At 45.3% G+C, this 21,916-nt stretch overlaps 2 protein-coding genes across 2 annotated transcripts; both read left to right on the forward strand.

Annotated features, from left to right (window-relative positions):
- The first annotated feature begins 1,222 nt into the window (after nt 1–1,222).
- Nucleotides 1,223–5,910, forward strand: gar1 (GAR1 homolog, ribonucleoprotein). Its single transcript, XM_056291061.1, has 7 exons — nt 1,223–1,268; nt 2,496–2,738; nt 3,063–3,217; nt 3,358–3,417; nt 4,631–4,757; nt 5,152–5,262; nt 5,413–5,910. The coding sequence occupies exons 2-7, from the start codon at nt 2,510–2,512 to the stop codon at nt 5,421–5,423; spliced, it is 693 nt and encodes a 230-aa protein (XP_056147036.1). The 5' UTR covers nt 1,223–1,268; nt 2,496–2,509; the 3' UTR covers nt 5,424–5,910.
- Nucleotides 5,911–7,277: 1,367 nt separating this feature from the next.
- Nucleotides 7,278–21,386, forward strand: LOC130125871 (alcohol dehydrogenase class-3). Its single transcript, XM_056295210.1, has 9 exons — nt 7,278–7,333; nt 8,115–8,216; nt 12,446–12,587; nt 13,863–13,950; nt 14,865–15,084; nt 15,616–15,876; nt 19,824–19,959; nt 20,819–20,957; nt 21,179–21,386. The coding sequence occupies exons 1-9, from the start codon at nt 7,316–7,318 to the stop codon at nt 21,201–21,203; spliced, it is 1,131 nt and encodes a 376-aa protein (XP_056151185.1). The 5' UTR covers nt 7,278–7,315; the 3' UTR covers nt 21,204–21,386.
- Nucleotides 21,387–21,916: the final 530 nt, after the last annotated feature.

The following is a 21,916-nucleotide window of genomic DNA, read 5'->3' on the forward strand; positions in this document are numbered from 1 at the left end:
GAAGAGAGTGCAGGCAGGGTGGAGTGGGTGGAGAAGAGTGTCAGGAGTGATTTGCAACAGAAGGGTACCAGCAAGAGTTAAAGGGAAGGTTTACAAGATGGTGGTGAGACCAGCTATGTTGTATGGTTTGGAGACAGTGGCACTGATGAAAAGACAGGAGGTGGAGCTGGAGGTGGCAGAGATGAAGATGATAAGATTTCATTGGGAGTGATGAAGAAGGACAGGATTAGGAAGGAGTATATTAGAGGGACAGCTCAAGTTGGACGGTTTGGAGACAAAGCAAGAGAGACAAGATTGAGATGGTGTGGACATGTGTGGAGGAGAGATGCTGGGTATACTGGGAGAAGGATGCTGAATATGGAGCTGCCAGGGAAGAGGAGAAGAGGAAGGCCAAAGAGGAGGTTTATGGATGTGGTGAGGGAGGACATGCAGGTGGCTGGTGTGACAGAGGAAGATGCAGAGGACAGGAAGAGATGGAAACGGAAGATCCGCTGTGGCGCCCCCTAACGGGAGCAGCTGAAAGTACTAGATACTGTGCTGTACATTGTTCGTATACTGGTGCGCTCTGTCATGTCCATCGGGCATGTGTGTAAGTCAGCTGCTACCATCTACTATTTCAGCATCTGATATATCCTCTGCACCATTGCGTCTTCCTCCATCCCTCCATTATCCGAACCGCTTATCCTGCTCTCCGGGTCGCGGGGCTGCTGGATTCCGCCTGTATAAATCAACCCTTGTGTGTTTGTTAATCTTGTGTATTTTATCAACAAGCTTAAGATTGTTGCGGTGTCGTGTCGTTAAGTATAGTGAGAGAGCCGCACTCAGAGAGCCATGTTCAGCACAGCGAGAGAGCCACGAAACCGGAAACCGGAGTCCAGCTCAAGTTGCGCAAACCCACATGGCCAGTAAACATGACTCTGAGTAGTTCTGAAGTTCACATAGAAAAGGTTCCTGCAGCGGATCAGATTAACACACTGGTATCCACACCGCCATGTTATCAAAACGCCACTAAAACTGCAATGTGACATTATTAAGAAATCTAATCTACTGACCCGTGGCCACTACATTTAAGATAAACACATTACGGTCATGTAAGGATAGCGGCTGCGTCAACAGTTTTGCGGCCGCGGTGAAACGGTTTTGCGGCAGCCTTGAAATGGTTTTGCGGCAGTAAAACAAAGGGCTTTACGGCAGTGATCCCACATGTTGCGTTCCGTTGCATGGACGCGGTGTAGTGGAGGCGGCAGCTAGCGGAGGAGAGATAATCTGTGAGTATGCGACGCGACCGCGTCTTGTAGAATAAATGCAGCTTTTAAACGTCGTCATTGTGTGTTTCCGTTAAGAGCTTTCGGGGGGGGGGGGTTCCTGTCGGAATCCGGTTCGGGCCAAAGTCGTGATTTAAATGAACCGAGCTAACGTTAGCTCGGCCTGCTGAGCATGCTCAGTCTCAGTGGGACCAGACGTGGCCTGTTGGTTGAAAGTTGCCTCTACTGTCTTCTTTCTGATTTAATTGATTTAAAAGAACGGGGGAAACAGATACAGGACTTTACAACGAGTTCTATTTAAAAAGCAGGTAATACGTGAATAGGCACTTAAGAAAACCTGCTGATTTGGTTGCATTAGTGTTTTGAATGCTGAAGAAACGTACAGTGTAAATCGAAATACATCATAAATACTGTTTATTTTGTTTTATCAAAAGCATTTATTTTGGTGGGTCAGGAGATTGTTGCGAACGTGATGAAAATTTCACAAATGAGGCTTCAGTGTTGCTGCAGTCTGTCCACAACATGTGTCCTCCCCGGGGCTCAAGCCAAGGAAGATGTCTTCTCAGATTATTTGAACATCACAACCCGGAAGGTTTTTGTATGAGAACTGCTTCAGAGGAGATGTAAACCGAGTTGTCATCCATTCATTTACTAAAGGAATAGTTTGGCAGTTAGACTGTTTGCCTGAGGTGCCCTTGTGTGATGGGGATATATGCAGACATAAAAATCACAAGAAAACCAGAGGCCAGCACTGTTGCCTCACGGCAAGAAGACCCTGGGTTCGAACCCCAGGCCGTCCCAAATCCTTTCTGTGTGGAGTTTGCATGTTCTCCCCGTGTCTGCGTGGGTTTCCTCCCACCATCAAAATAACGTGCATAGGTTAATACTCCTGTTTGTGCCCCTGACAGGCATGGCAAGAAGAACGGTTGTTGGTCCCTGGGCGCTGCATGGCGGCTGCCCTCTGGTCCTCGCTCCAGTGTGTTGGGATGAGTTAGAAGCAGAGGATGAATTTCCCCACTGGGATTAAAAAAGAGCATCTTATTTTAAAACTCCAAGGCATTCTTTTAAAAATTAAATGCCTTTAATGTCATGGCATGATTCAGCTTGCAACTTCAGCCCAGCTATCCTCAATGATTCGCACCTCAATACTCACATCTTGTACTTTTTATTTAATTTCTTTTAAAATATCACAGCAACTTAATCTATTGCCTTGTGTATTTTTCCCTTTAGAGACACTGAAGAAGATGTCCTTCAGAGGGGGTGGTGGAAGAGGTGGAGGATTTAACCGAGGTGGGGGTGGCCGGGGCGGTAGAGGCGGCGGTGGATTTGGTGGTCGAGGCGGCGGTGGATTTGGTGGTCGAGGCGGCGGTGGATTCGGTGGCCGAGGCGGCGGTGGATTCGGTGGTCGAGGTGGTGGGGGCAGGGGTGGTTTTAACAGACAGCAGGACTTTGGTCCCCCGGAATATGTTGTTGGTAAGAGGGTTGTCCCATTATGCTCATATTACTGTGATTGAAAGATGTGGAAAAGACTGGAAGTTGCCAGTTGAATGTGGTGAACAATTGGTTTAAATTCACTGAGGGAGTAAGTTGAGATCTGCCTTTGCATTAATTTCCATAGTTAGCAAATAATGCATTTCAACACATAATTACCCCTTAATTTCCCCAGGTCAGGTTTCTCCCACTTGAGATCAGTTTGACAAAACTGTACCATCAGTTTGTATGACAAAGTTGGTTGGTTTTATGTGATTCTATTTCCTTACTTATCTGCTCTTTATATGTCCATCTCTCTACCTTTAGCACTTGGAGAGTTCCTACATCCCTGTGAGGATGATATTGTCTGTAAATGCACAACAGAGGACAATAAAGTCCCCTATTTCAATGCTCCCGTGTACCTGGAAAACAAGGAACAGATTGGAAAGGTGGACGAGATCTTTGGCCAGCTGCGAGACTTCGTATCCTTCTTGTTCTTTATATCAGGATGCTTCCTGCAGCCAAACATGAAGAAATTTTAATTTTCTGGCCATAATGTGTAAGAGTAATGCCAATATGTGTTGCCTAATTATCCGGATTCATTTCTTAATCAGTCTCCCAGTATTTCTCAGTCAAACTCTCCGAAAACATGAAGGCATCTTCATTCAAGAAAATGCAGAAGGTAGTTTGTCCTCCATGAAAACTGAATGTTTTTAATTTGCTTACATAGATAGATAAATACCCACCCATCAGTGAGCTGTTTGCCTGATAGGCTTTGACTTGGATTTCATTCAAAGGCTAACACGGCACTTCAGCTTGCAGATCAGACAGTTATTGGGCAAACAACTCACGTGTTGCAACCCATTTAGGTCTTCACAAGAATGTTGGTTTGTACTTGTCTTGTGATCTGTAGAAGTGTATGCACGATACAGCAGTGACATTATGAACTGTAGTATTTGCAGTAATAGACAGCTCTATTTTAGGCAGTTATCCAAAGTTATTTTCAGGTGTAAACAGCAGGACGTCTTTTCTATAACTTAATTCTGTTTAATGTGACTTCTCATAGTCTCGCTCTTCCCTGATTATAATAGTCATTTTTGAAATGGTCATGTGAATGCCTTTATTTGATTCCTAAAAAGGGCATAAGGTCTAAATTGATTTATTCAAAATCCAACAAAGACCCCTGGATTTTTAACCAGTCTTTAGATGCATGTGAACGTCTTACTGTGATTTCTTGCGGTTTTTGAAAAAAGCGTGTCGGAAGAAGTCGCAGATCTGCAGTGGCAACAGACATGGCTGCCATAGTGCAGAAGAAGTCTCCACACTTTTTCAGCACCACAGCACAAAAACACAAGCTGATGAAAATGTCATCTGCTTCCAACTGTTTCAATTGTAATTTTGCAATAACCCATAATAAATCTGGCCCTGTGATGGCCTGGCGGTCTGTCCAGGGTGTCTCCCTGCCTGCCGCCCAATGACTGCTGGGATAGGCTCCAGCATCCCCGCGACCCTGAGAGCAGGATAAGTGGTTTGGATAATGGGTGGAGCCCATAATAAATCTGTAGATTGATTTGAAGGAAAATCGCTACGCAGGCTTAAAGACATGGAGATAGAGGGAAGCAGTAAATACGTTGTATCCTTGAGGCAGTTACCACGCAATTATAGAAACAATCAAGTAGAAGCCGTTATTATGGTAATCACATTACGTATAGCCATGTGCATGCAATAATTGAAATATTGGTATAAACTGAAAGCTCCTAATCAGGTTTCTGGTTTGCATGTAATTGTACTGAATGTTTTTTTTGTTCTCAATTCTGTGGTATTATTTGCTTTGGTATCCTGTTTAAAGCTTCTTTGTATATTCAGCTCTATAACTAACACAACTTCTCCTTCAGTTCTTCATCGACCCGATGAAACTCCTCCCACTTCAGAGATTCCTCCCGCGGCCGCCCGGGGAGAAGGGTCCACAGCGGGGGGGCCGAGGTGGGGGTAGGGGTGGAGGAAGAGGAGGTGGTCGTGGAGGTGAGAATGACACCTATTATTTTCTGTTTTTTACAGATTACTCCTGTGGTCTTTTGTTCCTCAATGTCTCTGAGCAGGATACTGGTAACGTCAAGAGTTTTGGGTTTGAAGTTTCCATCGAGGACAAAAATGTCCATGTCTTTCCTCTTGAATTAAAGATGAAGTTCAAATGGACAACCAAATCTTAGCAAGTTCATATCTGTGGGATGCCAACACAAAAACATGGCACAAGGTTAAAAGTAGAGAAAAAAACAAACATTGCTCCAGTGCTGAGGTTTGATGACCAGGTTTAGAGAACAAATGCACAATAACGTAGCGAATGAAGTTTGTATTTATCCGATTAGTTCAGCAGTTGGTATTACAGAAAAAGTGTCTGATGTATTTACGGTTTCAGGTGGATTCCGAGGCGGAAGGGGTGGAGGTGGTCGAGGAGGCGGTGGATGGGGAGGAGGAGGAGGGGGCTTCAGGGGAAGAGGAGGAGGAGGAGGTGGTCGTGGATTCCGAGGTTGGTCCGGATTCTGTCCCATTGAGTTTTATCACTGATTTATTCTGTTATCTTTTCTATCAGTTGACATGTAACTTTAGTCAGTATCACCAAACCATCTGTCCATATGTTGTAACGCCTGCATTTTTTTGTTTGTCTGTTGGCATCAAGGTGGGAGGTGAGCCAACACCGGCCGTGTGGCGTGGTGATCCATACTGTCCTCTGCTGCCAGATTTTGAAAGTGCAAGTTTGTTGGTGTGTGGCTCCTTGGACAGGCTTAACACAATAGAGACATTGCATCTTTTTTTACTCCTCGACCAGAGTCTCTTTTTGTTATCGCTCCTGGATCGCGGTGAATTTTTTGATAAGCGAGCAGGTGATTGTATATAAGGAAGTAAAAGCCTGTTTTCAACTCTCAAGGAAGAAAAGGTTGTTATAGTCACTTTGTGACAAGGCAGGTCAATAATTACCTGCATTGAGCGGAAATATTTTTCTGTGACAGATTTTGTTAATTTTGTTGATTGTGTGTTGATGTAGCTTTTGTCTATGTTTTTTAATTGATAGCTGTATATGATACAATTGGCTAAACATTTTTAGGAATTTGTAAAATCTTAAGTGGAGTGCTGTCACTTATGCTAAGGACGTTTTTTATTAAATGGTGCTCTGTAATTTTGTTCCCTATGAGTCATGTTGAATCTTGCTGATCAGTAGGGGTGTGATTAGATGTGAGGATATCAGGGGGGCTGAGTATTACAAGGTTACAAAAGAAGTCCATATGTTTGTTATTCGTCCGTCGCAGCGGCGAGGACCATCTAGTCATGCTGTGATGGATGACTGATGACTTGCGCAATGATTAAAGTGAGGAAGAGCTGCGCATCATCAACCCCACTCCCTCGCCCGACACCACCTACTGCCAGTGGCAAGACTGAGTTTGCCTTCTCCTAGAGGAGCTGCCCGGCAGGCTAGCGAGCTTCACCTACCCGGGTTTGAAGTCAGAGTTGTCCTACTAGACTGGCTGCCAACCAAGGCTAACGAGTCCAGTCGACCCATTAGCCTGGGTTGGCAGCCAGTCTATGAGGAGTCCATGTGTACATACTGGTAGGTACAAGGGTTTGCTCATGTAACACGTGGGAAATGTCTTAAGAACATTTAAAGAAGTAAAATAAAACATTCTACATGTCCCCCACAGTGGAAGTCCGGTAACAACCAGTACTTGTACTGTTTGGTTCAGCAATGCGGTTCTCAGAACTGTCGTGTGGTGCAGAACATGTGTTGGAAGGTTGAGGGTTTTTCCATGCCCTGGTCTTGCTGGGAAATTCCTGATGAAATGTGTTGGCTTGTCAGTGTGAGTCATGTTGGATCCTGTTAACGTTCTCTGGGTGTGTAGCTGGCCTGAAGAGGATGTGGTCTAAACAGGGAAGTGTGACTGCTCAACCCTTCAAGTTGTGCCTGAACCATCTAGAGAGGTTCTCTTACCAAACCTAACGGGCAACACGTGTGGAAGCCCTGCATGGAAAGCCAGTGGCAACTCCACGTGTAGCTGCTTACTGCCAGCACAGCGCGGACGATGGGAATGTACTTTTGCTGGTTTTTTGTTCTTCCAAAAAATGTTTAACTAGATACAGTGTTCCACAGAGAATTAATATACGAGAAAAGAGATGAACAAGGAAAAAAAGGTGTACATAGGAGTGCAAAAAAAATAACTCAATAAAACGTTTTAACACGAAATTCCTCTGAAAAGGGTGACGGGAAGTGAAACGCAACTTGTTTACGTGACGCAGGACACGAGAAGGAAAACGTTATTTCTACCCGCATTTCGCGAAGACCCGCGCTTACTCTATCTGATTGGCTAACCACGACGAGTACTCGCCAATCATGCGCGGAGAAGGGCGGCTTTTCACAAAATGCGGGTGGGGTGAAAATAAGGCGGAATGAAAGGCTGCGTCATGCCGGTTTACCATTCGCCGGCGTGTGATTGGTCAAGGTTCCGCACGCCTTTCTGATTGGCCCAGACGGGAGTACTTTCACGTCCGCGTCAACGCCTCAGTCTCTCTCTCGAGTGTGAAGAAGGAAGATGGACACTGCGGGCAAAGTAAGTAGCACCGGTTGCGAAAGACCACACCAACAGTCTGACACAGGAATCCACGTTGAAGTCAAAGCTTCGTCCTTTTGTTTGCCTGTGTAGCGTTTTCAGTCCGCCGGCCCTTCACTCTGAGCTGGCTGTCGACGCTGGTCTCAGTACGGGACCGCCCAGCTTGGTCCTCCGGGTTTGTAACGAATCCTCGCTGAGTTGAAACTGCGACCAAAACTGCGGAATTCAGATTTTCTAGAGATGACTTGGAGTTGGACTTGTCGGCGTGGTCTCATTTGACATGTTATTGTTTTTAAAAAGTGTGAAAAAATGTACAAATTGTGTTGGTTTTGACACGCCACGGACCGTGTGAGTAACATGCAGGCAGGCTCGTGTGGAGGGGGTGTGTGTGTGTGTGTGGAGGGCGTGTTGTGTGTGGGTGTGTGTGTAGGGTGAATCCAGTTCAAAGGTCACTCGGGGCCATTACTACACTTGCCAAACCAAAGACGTGTAGCTCAGCGTTTCTCCAACCTCTGCTGGCGGACCACTTGTCCTGCATGGTTTAGACCTGTCCCTGCTCCAACACACACCGCTGATTCAAATGGTCAACTCGTTATGAGCTCCCGAAGCTGCCTCATAACGAAACTGATCATTTAAATCAGCTGTGTTGGAGCAGGGAGAGGTCTAAACCATGCAGGACAAGTGGTCTGCCAGGAGAGGTTGGAGAAACGCTGGCGTAGCTGACCTACAAAAGACGTGACGTGGTGGGAACATGATGATAATGTAATCTCACACATTTCAGGTCATCAAATGCAAGGCTGCTGTCGCCTGGGAGGCTGGAAAGCCTCTTTCCATCGAAGAAGTGGAGGTTGCTCCGCCAAAGGCCCATGAAGTCCGTATCAAGGTAAACGTCCCCTTCCCCTTGGCCAAGAAATGTTCAGCTGCTACCCTGAAGATCAGTGTTGTGTCATATGTGCTAATTAGACACCACTTCACTTCTTATTCAGACTGCCTTCTTCCTCATTTGGCTGCTATGATGAAAACGGAAAACACTGTGCACCCTATCATTATTGCTTGCAAAGTCCTACCTGACACCAACCATTCACATCAAATACTGCTAAAGTCTGCATGATTTAGACACTTTGTGGATTAGCTGTGAACTCGGATACGCTATCAAATGTATCTAAACGGATGTTTTTCTTCGGGATTGCAGCGTGAATTATAACCATTTCAGTTCTTGCTGTTCAAAGGTCAGTGTTGCCAACATACTTAATAAGATAAGCTATACTTCGGCAGGAGCCAAGTCAGCCATGCAGCACTGGAAATTTGTAAGTGTCCTAGTGGAAGAAAGGCCAACTATGAGGACATTTATTGGAATGAATCCAGCTTTGCCTTTCTCATCCTTGTTTTGGAGAGAAAATCATCATTAGGAGGAAAATGTTGAGGGTCATGAAAATGGCCCTCAACATTTTCCTCCTTGATCCTTGCAACCATCAGACCAATCAAAATGTTGTTGTGATATGAGGATAAAGTGAATTGTTGGGTCAGTTGCTGTTTGGTAGCAGAGGGTAATAATAAGAATAAATAGAATAATAAGCACCTTTCATTGTCAGAGACAATCTCAAAGTACTTGACAGTGCATTTAAACAAAAACATGCAACAACAATACTGCATGGTTAAATTAAAAACGTTGCTGAAGTGTCTTAAGGCCTGTTTTAAAGAAGGTCAGAGTCTGGGGAGCCCTTAGGTGGTCTGAGAGGGTGGTCCAGAGACGGGGCGGTAGTGCAAAAAAAAAAAACCCAGTCTCCCATTGAGCAGAGCTTCATCCTGGTTGTGTGGAGGAGCAAGCTGCTGCCAGACCGGAGCTTGTGGGAGGGATTGTGGGGAGTGAGCAGTTCTTTGAGGTATGGAGGTGCATTGCCATGAATGCATTCAAAGGTTAATAGGATGGTATTGAAGTTGATTCCGTGGGAGATGGGAAGCCAGGATGGGGGTTGTGTGGTGGTGTTTCAGCATTCTCATCAGGATCCTGGCGGTGCTGTTCTGGATGTACTGGAGCTTCTTGGAGGCTCCTGCCAAGAATCCTGATGAAGAGTGCGTTGCAGTAGTCCGGCCTCCAAGAGAGAAAGGCGTGGACAAGCTTCTCGGCATTGGTGAGGGTGAGACTGAGTTTGGCAGTGTTTGTAAGGTGGTAGAATGACGTCATGCAGAGATGTTTAATGTGGGTGTCAAAGGTTAGGGAGGGGTCGAACTTGATACTGAGGTTGGTGATTGAGGAGGAGAGAAAGATGGTTAGGCCAGCAATGGTGAGGGGTGCCAATGAGAAGGGCATTGGTTTTGCTGCTGTTTAACTGAAGGAAGTTGTGCTTCATCAATGGATGTCAGTTTGCTGATAGAAAAAAAATCAAGCCTTGTGTCAAAATTGGGCTTAACAGTTTTTAAATATAAGGGTTGAATCTATTCCTCACACACTTTTAACTGTCACCTCAGAGGAAGAGGGTACAGGGTTTGTGATATTGGGCTATACAAATAGAATTGACTTGTCTTGGATCCAAGTGCCTTTGTGTGACGTTGGGTGTTCTCAGGGATTAAAGTTCTCCGTCAGTACGACAAATTTCTGTCAGTTGGATTCCAGAGAGGCCGTCATGTATGAGATCAGTGCAGGGGTTTCCTTGTAAGACAAGGCAGTATTGTTTTCGGAAACTTGGCTTTAAAAAAAGTGGGGGTTGTCTTATTTCAGGACTAGACAATTGCAATTTTTCATTCATTACAACAGATATTCATTTTGAACGGCGAGAGTACCAGAGTAACTATGGTATTGTTGTTCGTAGCCTGAATGTTGCCTGGCTATCGGCCCTGTGATGGCCTGGCAGCCTGTACAGGGTGTCTCCCCGCCTGCCACCCAATGACTGCTGGGATAGGCTCCAGCATCCCCACGACCCCAATTGGGATAAGAGGCTTGGATAACGGATGAATAACTGTTGCCTGGCTAGTGAGTGTTTGTAGTCTGTTTATAGTGAGTCAGTCAGTACTGAAAGTATTTCGTTAGCCCAGTTTAACCTGCGGGAGTTTCTGAAGGCTGCTGTAACGTGTTTTGATGCCTCGGAGGAAATAAATTTGTGACAAGTGAAAACGGGTTCTTGGTGTCTTCCGACGTCTTTACTGCAGCGATGAACCAGGGAGAAAATCTGTCAAACAGCCAAGAATTGCGTCTGTCACACACAATGATCTCAAAAAGATGGTCTGAAAATTTGAACTGTCGGGGGAAAAGATTATGCGAGAGGAATGAGAGTGAGAGGAATCAACTCGCTAATGGAACTCTGTCAGCTGACTACTGGAAAGGTGAGCTGTCCAGACATCCAACCAAGCAGAAACGTTGGTAAGCAGCCAAACGCTGTTATGTCATCAGATGACTGGGAGGATGAGAATTGCAGTTCAGATCCATTCACTATAAATCTTGTTTTACCAATGTTATTTTGTATGGCACTCAATGCTATTATCCATCCATTATCTGAACCGCTTATCCTGCTCTCAGGGTTGCAGGGATGCTGGAGCCTATCCCAGCAGTCATTGGGTGGCAGGCGGGGAGACACCCTGGACAGACCGCCAAGCCATCACACACACACCCACGCACGTTCACACCTTGGGACAATTTAGTATGGCCAAGTCACCTGACCTACATCTTTGGACTGTGGGAGGAAACCGGAGCACTTGGAGGAAACCCACGCAGACATGGGGAGAATAAGCAAACTTCACACAAAGGATGACCCGAGACGACCCCCAAGGTTGAACTACCCTGGGGCTCGAACCCAGGACCTTCTTGCTGTGAGGTGACCGTGCTAACCACTGCGCCAACGTGCCGCCGGCACCAAGCAGTTACACACCTGTGTCTCCTAATCAAGTTCCTCAGCAAAGACTCTACTGGTTGATTAGTGGGATCAGGTGTGTAACTACTTGGTCGGAACAAAAACCTGCACCCACGCCGGCCCTTTCTGGATAAGATTGCCCACCCCTGCTTTAAGATGAGCCTATTTTAAAGTCAGTTAAGAGTCCTAAATTAAGTTTTTTATAGTCTAGAAATGAGAGGTTTAAAAACAGATTTGGATACTGGCTCCTCCAGACCATGATTCCCAGACGTGAGCAGTAAGCTACGCTGACCACATGATGGCGTGAGAGACACCAGGAAGCAAAAAAAGTTTTTTCTTCAGTAACAAGATCAGCCAAAATGAATTCTTGGCAGATATATTGCATGACCTTTATTACTTTACTTTATGACCTTATGGGTCGGTTTATTTCTTTTTTCTTTTTTTTTGGATTTTTTCTCCCCCGTTGTATCCGGTCAATTACCCCACTCTTCTGAGCCGTCCTGGTAGCTGCTCTACCCCCTCTGCTGATCCGGGGAGGGCTGCAGACTACCACATGTCTCCTCCCATACATGTGGAGTCGCCAGCCGCTTCTTTTCATCTGACAGTGAGGAGTTTCACCGGGGGGACGTAGTGCGTGGGAGGGCCACGCTATTCCCCCCCGCCCCCAAACACGTGCCCCGAATGACCAGAGGAGGCGCTAGTGCAGCAACCAGGACCCAGACTCACATCCAGCTCCCCATCCGCAGACACGGCTAATTGTGTCTGTAGGGACGCCTGACCAAGCCGGAGGTAACGAGAATTTCAAGCGGCGGTCCCCGTGTTGGTAGGCAATAGAATAGACCGCCATGCCACCCGGACGCCCCCGGTCGGCTTATTTCCACAGAACTATAAACGTGCCGACATATTCAAGTTATAATCTGAGAACTAAACTATCATCGATTAGAGGTTGGGTTGCAACGATTATTTTCCCATAATCTGTCTGTGGGTCCAAAAATGGCCTATAGCAGCAATTCAGCATGGCTGCCCCCAGGCCTTCAATTTTATACTTCCATCACAGCGACACAGAAGTCATGGTAGCCAACTCGCCATAAACATACATGTCTGAGTGGTCCAAAGGTATAAAAGATGCATGAGCCCTGTGATGGACAGATGACCTGTCCAGGAAGTCTCCTCGTCTCCCTTGAGGAGAATCCTGTCCCTTTCCGAGACTGATGTGTGAATGAATGGAACTTTATATGGTCCTACATTCACTCGATGTTTCTTCCAGGTCCTTGCTACAGGTGTGTGTCACACTGATGCCCACACTCTGAGTGGTAAAGACCCGGAGGGGGTGTTTCCTGTCATCTTGGGCCATGAGGGTGCCGGGACGGTAGAGAGCGTTGGTGAGGGTGTCACCAAGTTCAAACCAGGTACGTAAGCTGTCAGACTGAAGACGACATGCCGGTTGTGCTTGACTTGACTTTATATAAACTCAGAGTTGGTATCACTGACCAGAGACTTGGCTTCACTTGGATGTAATTCAAAATTATAAAGTATTTATGAATTTATTTTTTTGTTTGCATCATGTAAATGTGAATATTTTGTCCACTAAATCAGTACTAGTGCAGAGATGAATTAGAAATGTGGTCATATAGTGTATGTGAGTGGTGGTATGGCAGGTTTATAGTAGTGGAAAAAAAAGTTACATCATGTATATCAGATCAGAACACTTTATTCATCCCTGAGGGGAAACTGAGTTCTATTACAGACACTCATGCTCTAATAACTAAAAACTAACAAGATACAAGAATACAAGAAAATAGAAACAAGACTAACAAACAAATAGAAATATAAGGTAAATAAGAAATAGAAATAAGAACAAAATATATCAACAGGCATGGTGCACATAACACCCTATCTATACTGCACTACCGCAGCACACAACAACAGCACAAACAAAACCCGGCAGGGTAACACAAGTGGAAGGGCAGTCCAGTGAGCATTACCTCCCAGTGTCTGACAGTCTGAGTCTGAGGGAGGAGGTGTAAAGTCTGATGGCCACAGGCAGGACTGACCTCGTGTGGCGCTCTGTGGTGGATTTCAGCAGAGTGAGGCCATCACTAAAAGTCCTCCTGTGCCAACCAGCACAGGAGGACTTTGTCCATGATGGCACATATTCAACAACGTCCTCCTCTCAGAAACCACCGCCAGAGAATCCAGCTCTACCCCTGCAACGTCACCGGCCTTGCGGATCAGTTTATTGAGCCTGTTTGCATCCGCTACCCTCAACCTGCTACCCTAACACACAACAACAAACAGGAGAGCACTGGCCACTACAGACTCGCACCACATCCTGAGCATTGTCTGGCAGATGTTGAAGGACCTCAGCCTCCTCAAAAAGTAGAGCTGGCTCAGTCCCTTCTTGTAGTGGGTGTCAGTGTTCTTAGCCCAGTGATGGGCTGAGAACACTGATATTTTCACCCAGTATATAAAGTAGAATGACAAGCTTACAAAAGGGGAAAACTCAAGGGAGTCTTTCTGTTGTGTTCTATTTACACTGCAGATAACTTCATTCTCATTAAGACTGTTGCAGTGAAAAATGATCTTGACAAGAATATATTAGGGTGAGCACCTTCCTTGTGTGATTCATTCATCATGTGGCTGACAAGTCTCTCTCTCTCTCTCTCTCTCTCTCTCTCTCTCAGGTGATACTGTCATCCCATTGTACATACCACAGTGTGGAGAATGCAAATTCTGCAAAAATCCCAAGACCAACCTTTGTCAGAAGATCAGGTAATGTTGATTTCAGTTCCATTTAGGGCTGCACGATTATGGCCAAAATGATAATCAAGATTGTTTTGATCAGTACTGACATCATGGTAATTTGTCACAAATTTTCATTGATTTTTATTTATTTATTCATTTATTTTTTAGGGACAAAATGTTTTTATTGCACTTTTCCCATTTAAACAGATGGCGCGCTGCTTTCACTTCCATGTTGTGCTACATTCCTGGTACCATACAAATCTTAACATCAAAATATGACTGGTCCTTATTCACCTAAATTCAGTGCATCTCCTAGAAGGAAAAGATCAAATTGATTGCTCAATCAAAATTGACTGCTACGTGCTCCGCTCATGACATGCTGCTTTCTATGTCAGATCACACGCTTCCTAAACTAACTGCCTGACCAATCACGGCTGTTCCCTTTAAGCGCTCACCCTGCAGCGGCAGCCTGTTCAGAAATGTCATGGCTGTTGTGGCTGCAGTCCACATTAATATACAACAGAGCGCAGATGGGCAAAATGAAAATCAGTGAACGAAGCATGTATTTTAAACATCAACATCGCAGTCCATCATGTTCATTTACTTGTGGGAAGCCAAATCGTGATCGAGATTAATATTGGATTAATTGTTCAGCCTAGTTCCACAATATACTGTGACTCGGTGAGAATTTAGATTCGTTTGCAAACGCCTACATTCATTTCTGAGTGAAGTCTGGCTGCCTAGCTATGAGACTGAAAATGTGAACTTATTCAACTAATCTTACCATGTGGTTAATGTTGAATTGACAAAATCCAGCGATACAACAGTTTCCTATGGACTCTACTGCCCACAGCCACACCGCATGGCCACTGTGTGGTGTCCTCCCCATGAAAAAGCTCCACTCCACCCTTCCTTGACCCCTTTGTGCCTTGATCCTGCAGGGTAACCCAGGGGCAAGGCCTGCTCCCTGATAAAACCACCCGCTTTACCTGCAAAGGGAAGCAGGTGTACCACTTCATGGGCACCAGCACCTTCACCGAGTACACGGTGGTGGCCGACATCTCTCTGGCCAAGGTGAACGAGAAGGCCCGGCTGGACAGGGTGTGTCTTCTCGGCTGTGGCATCTCCACAGGCTACGGCGCCGCTCTCAATACTGCTAAGGTAAGGTGAGCAGGTGGATGTGGTGATCTCAGGCCTTGGCTGGCTGGGATTTAACCACTAGTGATTCCGAGAAGTTCCTGAAGGGATTTTTTTTTTTTCTGAAGTGAGAATAGGGAAATGATATGACAAAGTGAGATATGGTTTATTTTTAAAGATGGTTTGTAACCGAACTGGTTAATGATGACCTCTTTTATAGACTAACTCTTATATTTAAAGGGTATTTAGAGATGAACTTTAACTTTTTTTCCTCTTAAAAGGAAAGGTAGAGTTTTAAAATGAATACTACTTCAGCTGAAGAATGGATAAATTGGTCAATTGTAAATTTAACATTAAGTATCAAAAAGTTTGAGAAAACAGCTTAAGCATGTTCCAGCTCCAGCTCAAACTCTTTATTTTAATCCAAAGAGGTAATAACTAGACTACATCGACCAAACCCACGTTAAAATTCACACATGTCTTCTGATTATTTGCTACTATCTGCGAAATCATATTTACACGCTTACTGATGTGTTATTTAATTGGCGTGGTCAGGTTGAGCCTGGCTCCACATGTGCTGTGTTTGGCCTCGGGGCCGTTGGCTTGGCTGCTATTATGGGCTGCAGGGTAGCCGGGGCCACCAGGATCATCGGTGTGGACATCAACCCCAGCAAGTTTGAGAAGGCTAAGGAGTTCGGGGCCACGGAGTTTGTGAACCCCAAAGACTACAGTAAACCCATCCAGGAGGTGCTGGTTGAGCTGACGGACGGAGGCGTGGATTACTCCTTTGAGTGCATTGGAAACGTGGGAATCATGGTAAGACTGAATTGACGGAGCACCACATGTAAACCAGATTGCACAACCGTTTTATCGCCATGTTAAAAATGTAATCAAGGAACCAAGACTGGCTAGCACACAGTTTATCCTGTCGCTTCCTGACTCCACATGCAGACTAATAATAATAATATTAATTTTGTTAAAAGAAACACTCAACGGTAGGGGAAATGCTCAACAAATAAGGAGCAAAATAATCCAGTAAGTAAATCCAGTAAATTCTCTCTGAGACAGTACAAGCCTGTTTCATGCCGTAAAGCAATCATCAGCTGTCAATAAAGTTAGACGGGAGAGAACATAACATATTAACTGTCTCGCCATGCATATCACGTGCACGACATCCAGTGGGGAAGGGGGAGGTGCCTACATTCAAAAACGTGATCGCTAATCGTCCAGTAAAGGGGGGGGGTTGCATACAAGTTTAATGGTGGTTAAATTTTTGATGTACAATTTCTTCTGGAATGTTTTAATTGGTGGTTTAAATTTGATGTTTTTAATCGTTTCGAGCATGCCATCTTCAAAGGGTTTCAGTTGGAGGATGCACGGCGGTGATTTGGTAGATTTGAATCCATAGACAAATACCATTAACCTTGTATGCAAACCCCCCCCCCCCCCTGGATAATTAGCGATCACACGTTTTTGAATGTAGGTACCTCCCGTGCACAACATCCCCGTTGGACATTGTGCACGGGACATGCATGGTGAGACGGTTAATATGTTGGCAAGACAGTTAATACGTTCTTTCCCATGTAGCTTTATTGACAGCTGTGATTGCTTATGGCATGAAACAGCCTTGTACTGGCCAAGACTTTACTTGACTCACTGGACAGTAATAATAACTATTTATATAGAACTTCTCAAAACAAAGTTACAATAATAATAACTATTTATATAGACCTTTTCAAAACGAAGTTACAATAATAATAACATTTATATAGAACTTCTCAAAACGAAGTTACAAAGTGCTTTACAAGACAGAGAAAAAAAACGGTAGACAAACTGATAAGAAATAACTCCATTGTAAATCCATAAATGAACTAACGCAACTTCAGAAACTGTCTCAAACAGCTTTATCTGATTATTGTTATCAGGGTGGGGTCAGAATCAGAGTAAACATAACCAGACTGGCCATAATAAACACGCGAACTGCATAGTCGTCTTACAGCCAGCTTTTTGAAACCGTCATGTTGTCTTGGTTTATTGTCTACCACAACTTACACGTACCCAGCCATTTAGCTTGTTAAAGTGCATACTGCAAGTTCTTTTTTTTTTAATGAAATTTACCATTAAAATGACCGTTTGAAACGTTAATGCAGGATTAATATTTTACAAGACATAAGGACCCAATTTCAGAGGAGAAAGTGGCCGTTTTGAGCAAAGCTCCTAAAAACACCTTGTTTTGTTCCAACATGGCGTCACATTATGTAAAAGGGGGTCGATCTCCTCGGCACCGCCTCAGTTCAGTGTGCACTGGTAGGGTGTAGTGAATGAGCGGTCGTGGTCTAGTGAGTTGGTCTTTCTTTCAGTAGTTTGACATGGATCTGTCAGAAAGGGACAAAGTAAATTTTAATTGTATAGCCCATTATCACAACTTACAAGTTTGCCGTGGGGGCCTTTACAGCAACACAACAGGGAGAAAAAATAGGAAGAAAGCTCAGGGAGAGCAACAGAGGAGGGGTCTCTCTCCCAAGACGCACAACGTGCAATGATGTTGCGTTTACACAGTTCACACAATACAGCATTGAAAGAGGATAACAGCATTATAATGGATTTATAAAATATATCAGAATCACTGTCATTTACATATTCTTCATATTTCATGCAAGTGCATGAAATATGAAGATGAGGATGAGTACGATGATAACAGGCAGTGTCCACATGCCACCGCAAAAGCCCAGGACCTGCTTCAGAAAATGTTGCGAGAGCATTTTTGACCTTTGTTTTTTACTCTTGATGAGCACGTCTCATGATCTTCTGTGTGTGTTTTGATGTGGAGCCAGATGCAAATGAGAAGATTCACCATGCATGTCTAACTGAGGAACGAGACCGCTTTAGGTGGAAGTGAGCACTCTTGAGTGCTTTCTAGTTATAAGTGGATCAGTTGGTATAGTTTTCTTTTTTGGGGGGGGGGGGTTCCCCTTTTCTCCCCAATTTTACTTGGCCAATTACCCCACTCTTCTGAGCTGTGCCGGTCTCTGCTCCACCCCCTCTGCTGATCCGGGGAGGGCTGCAGACTGCCACATGTCTCCGCCCATACATGTGGAGTCGCCAGCCGCATCTTTTCACCTGACAGTGAGGAGTTTCACCAGGGGGACGTAGCGCATGGGAGGATCACGCTGTTCCCCGCCCTGAATGACCAGAGGAGGCGCTAGTGCAGCAACCAGGACACACACCCGCATCCGGCTTCCCACCCACACACACGGCCAATTGTATGTGTTGGGACGCCCCACCAAGCCAGAGGTAACACGGGGATTCAAACCAGCGATCCCCGTGTTGGTAGGCAACGGAATAGACCGCTATGCTACCCAGACGCCCTCCGTATATATTTTTTTTGATCATACATGGCATTAAGTTTCTGTACTCCGACAGGTGTGTTTCCCCGGCCTCTCCGAGGGATGTAGCGTCGGAAGTAGAGGTCGGATACCTTCAACCCTTTACCGTCCGCGTAAGCAGGAAACGCTGAACATGTCTGATGTATACCATGTATGCGTGTTTCACATTAAACCATTTACGCTCATACATGCACAACTCACCTCGGTGGTTGACTCGGCTCAGGCAGCGACATGACAGGTATTAAAAGAATCTTGATGATCCAAAAAATGCGGAAGTTAAAAAGCAACAACTTCCTCTGGGTTGCAGTCAAAACAGGAACTGTTGCGTAGTCTTGTCGCTGCCCAATCCAAGTCAACTGTAGATGTGAGTCACGCATCCCAGTAAGCAAAAAAGGGGTGGTGCGGGGCACCCCGGTGGCTCACCTGGTGGGGTGCTACCACATAAGGCTGAGTCCTTTCCGCAGCGGCCTGGGTTCGAATCCAGCCTGGGCCTTTTGCTGAATGTCTTCCTCTCTCTCTCCTCCCTTTCCTGTCTCTTTGTCATCACTATTTAATAAAATTGCGTAAAATGCAACAACAAAAAAAGGTGGGGGGGGGGGGTGTTACCAAATCCAAGCACTGGAGAAGGGGGGGATACACCTGGCGGGGATCTGCACTGCGAGTGCGCTCTTCTAGAAGTTTATTTTGAGACTTGTGAGAGGAGGACATGTAACCTGGTGCAGCTGCAGAGAAAACCTAAATAGTCGGTGTTTTATTATGAACATACAAGTGAAATTCCCATTAAAGAAGTTACAAAAGTGTTTGTATGTTGTCAATTATAGTTCGTAGGGGGGAAAAAAAGGGGGGGGGGGATCAGCCAAAATGGAAACTGGCAGGTCCGACTTTAAAAAAAATAAAAATTCAAATCGGCCAAGAAAATTGCAATCGGTGCATCTGTAGTTAAAAGTTGAATTGCGGAGGAGATAAATAATAGTAATGCTCATATGAAGGTGTTCTGCAGTAACGCATGAAAAAATTTCAACAAAAAAAAAAAACACGTACAGAGGAAGTAATTCGAAATGCTTGCTTCAGATAGTGCCGACAGGAAGTACTGGGAGAGCCGACGCACCACGGACAGATCATTAAAAGAATCGGCATTGCGATGCTTTAGAGAGATGAGGTTACTTTAAACCACATAAACCCTCTAGTGGGAGTCTTTCCATTAACGGATTAATCCGCTAACCGCGTTATTAGTCTGCATGTGAAGGAGCTCAGTGATGTCGGAACACGACACCTTTCAAAGCCGGGCTCAAACCGAGGGGGCGGCCCCTGGAAGGAGCACAGACGAGGTTTTATTTGAGGGGAAAAGGAGTTTCACATGTGAGCACGTTTTTCCAGAGAGCTGCCTTGGAGGCCTGCCACAAAGGCTGGGGCGAGAGCGTCATCATCGGGGTTGCTGGTGCAGGCCAGGAGATCTCCACCAGACCTTTCCAACTGGTTACTGGGAGAGTGTGGAAGGGCACCGCCTTCGGAGGTGAGTCGCTAAATGATTCATGTATTTATTTATTTTACAGTGACCAGTGAAACGGATTTCAATAAAATAGTCACCATTCAAGTTTAAATGACATTCAAAATGACAAATACGGGGCGTCAGGGTGACGTGGCAGTCTATTCTGTTGCCTACCAACACAGCGATCGCCAGTTCAAATCCCCGTGTTACCTCCGGCTTGGTCGGGCGTCCCTACAGACACAATTGGCTGTGTCTGCGGGTGGGAAGCCGGATGTGGGTATGTGTCCTGGTTGCTGCACTATCGCCTCCTCTGGTTGGTCGGGGCGCCTGTTCAGGGGGCAGAGGGAACAGGGGGAATAGCGTGATCCTCCCATGCGCTACATCCCCCTGGTGAAACTCCTCAGTGTCGGGTGAAAAGAAGCAGCTGGCAACTCCACATGTATGGGAGGAGACGTGGTAGTCTGCAGCCCTCACCGGATCGGCAGGGGGGGGTGGAGCAGAGACCGGGACGGCTCGGAAGAGTGGGGTAATTGGCCGGATACAACTGGGGAGGAAAAGGGGGAGGGGGGGATTACAAATACGTTCTGCTCTAACTTGGCAGTACAGGGTCGGTCTCTCTGTGCCCCCTCTCCCTTGGGATTGACCAAGTATGAAATAAAAGCCAGATTCAGACGGTGAGACGATGCTTCCTGTAGATTTGGTCTGGCAGGCCGTCGTGTTCACCTCCACGTGCCTTGTTTATGTTTAAGATGCCGCCAGGAAAACTGCCGTAATGTGCAAACTTGCTTTCCCTGTCATGAAAACTTGAACCAGACTGTCATGCTGTGGCTCAGGAGTTGGTTCTCTCTACCTTTTTTATGTGGCTGTTCTCTCTTTTCTCCAGGATGGAAGAGTGTTGAAAGCGTCCCTAAACTGGTGGAGGATTACTTGAAGGGAACGCTTATGGTGGACGAGTTTGTGACCCACACGCTGCCCTTCGACCAGATTAATGAAGGATTCAGACTGATGCACGCTGGAGAGAGGTGAGCCCGTCAGCGCCCTGGGAGGGCTTTCAAGTCATTTCTCCCTGAAGGTGGTCTCTTCCTGCTCCCGACTTGTCATCTGGATAGAGCTGGAGCTTTTGTAAAGCACTTTGTAATGGTGCTTGTTTTGTTACGTGCTTTTAGAAATGAAAACAATTTCCTTTTTTTTTTCTTTGACTGTTGGGAGCCTAATTTTTCTTGTTGTTAATTTTTCATTTCAGTGTCCGCGCTGTGCTGACATTCTGAAGTGCCTGAAATGCTGACGTCCACCACATCCAGCCTTACAAACAAGATCAATTCACTGCCGAAGTACTTAATCTCCTGCCGTTAACACAACCACACAGCTTCCTGTGTGAGAACACACTTCTTTATTCGCAGCGATGTATCTGTGTCAAACTCTGTGGCCATTAAAGGTTATTTTTTCCTCTTGCTGCTTGTTACTCGTTCTGACTGGTGGGATTTATTTTTAAAAGTTTTCATTATCAGCAGTTTGACTTGGTGCATTGTATATGTACACAAAGCTAGAGCTCTATGAAGATTCCATTCAACTCAATGTATTGTCATTAAAAACAACTTGCACGCACATGTTAAAAATGAAACTTGCTACGGCTTCACCAAACACTGTGAGACAGACACACACAAACACAGCAAACACAGCATAAGATATACACTGATGAAGACCACAGCAAACAGCATAAGATATACGCTGATGAAGACCACAGCAAACACAGTATGAGATATACACTGATGAAGACCACAGCAAACACAGTATAAGATATACACTGATGAAGACCACAGCAAACAGCATAAGATATACGCTGATGAAGACCACAGCAAACACAGCATAAGATATACACTGATGAAGACCACAGCAAACATAGTATAAGATATACACTTATGAAGATCAAAAGTGTAAAATAAGTTAAAAGAAGAGCACGAGTAAAAATATCCACAGACAT

Source organism: Lampris incognitus, chromosome 1 (genome assembly GCF_029633865.1).
Source record: "Lampris incognitus isolate fLamInc1 chromosome 1, fLamInc1.hap2, whole genome shotgun sequence".
Lineage (NCBI taxonomy): Eukaryota > Metazoa > Chordata > Actinopteri > Lampriformes > Lampridae > Lampris > Lampris incognitus.

Excerpts from the sequence above, each read along its gene's own strand:
- LOC130125871 (XM_056295210.1), top strand. Across the intron at positions 12,588-13,862 it reads TGTCACCAAGTTCAAACCAG|GTGATACTGTCATCCCATTG; the intron begins GTACGTAAGCTG and ends TCTCTCTCTCAG. Across the intron at positions 19,960-20,818 it reads GAAGGGCACCGCCTTCGGAG|GATGGAAGAGTGTTGAAAGC; the intron begins GTGAGTCGCTAA and ends TCTTTTCTCCAG.
- gar1 (XM_056291061.1), top strand. The coding sequence starts at position 2,510 with ATGTCCTTCAGAGGGGGTGGTGGAAGAGGTGGAGGATTTAACCGAGGT. Across the intron at positions 2,739-3,062 it reads TCCCCCGGAATATGTTGTTG|CACTTGGAGAGTTCCTACAT; the intron begins GTAAGAGGGTTG and ends CTCTACCTTTAG. Across the intron at positions 3,218-3,357 it reads TTGGCCAGCTGCGAGACTTC|TATTTCTCAGTCAAACTCTC; the intron begins GTATCCTTCTTG and ends TCAGTCTCCCAG.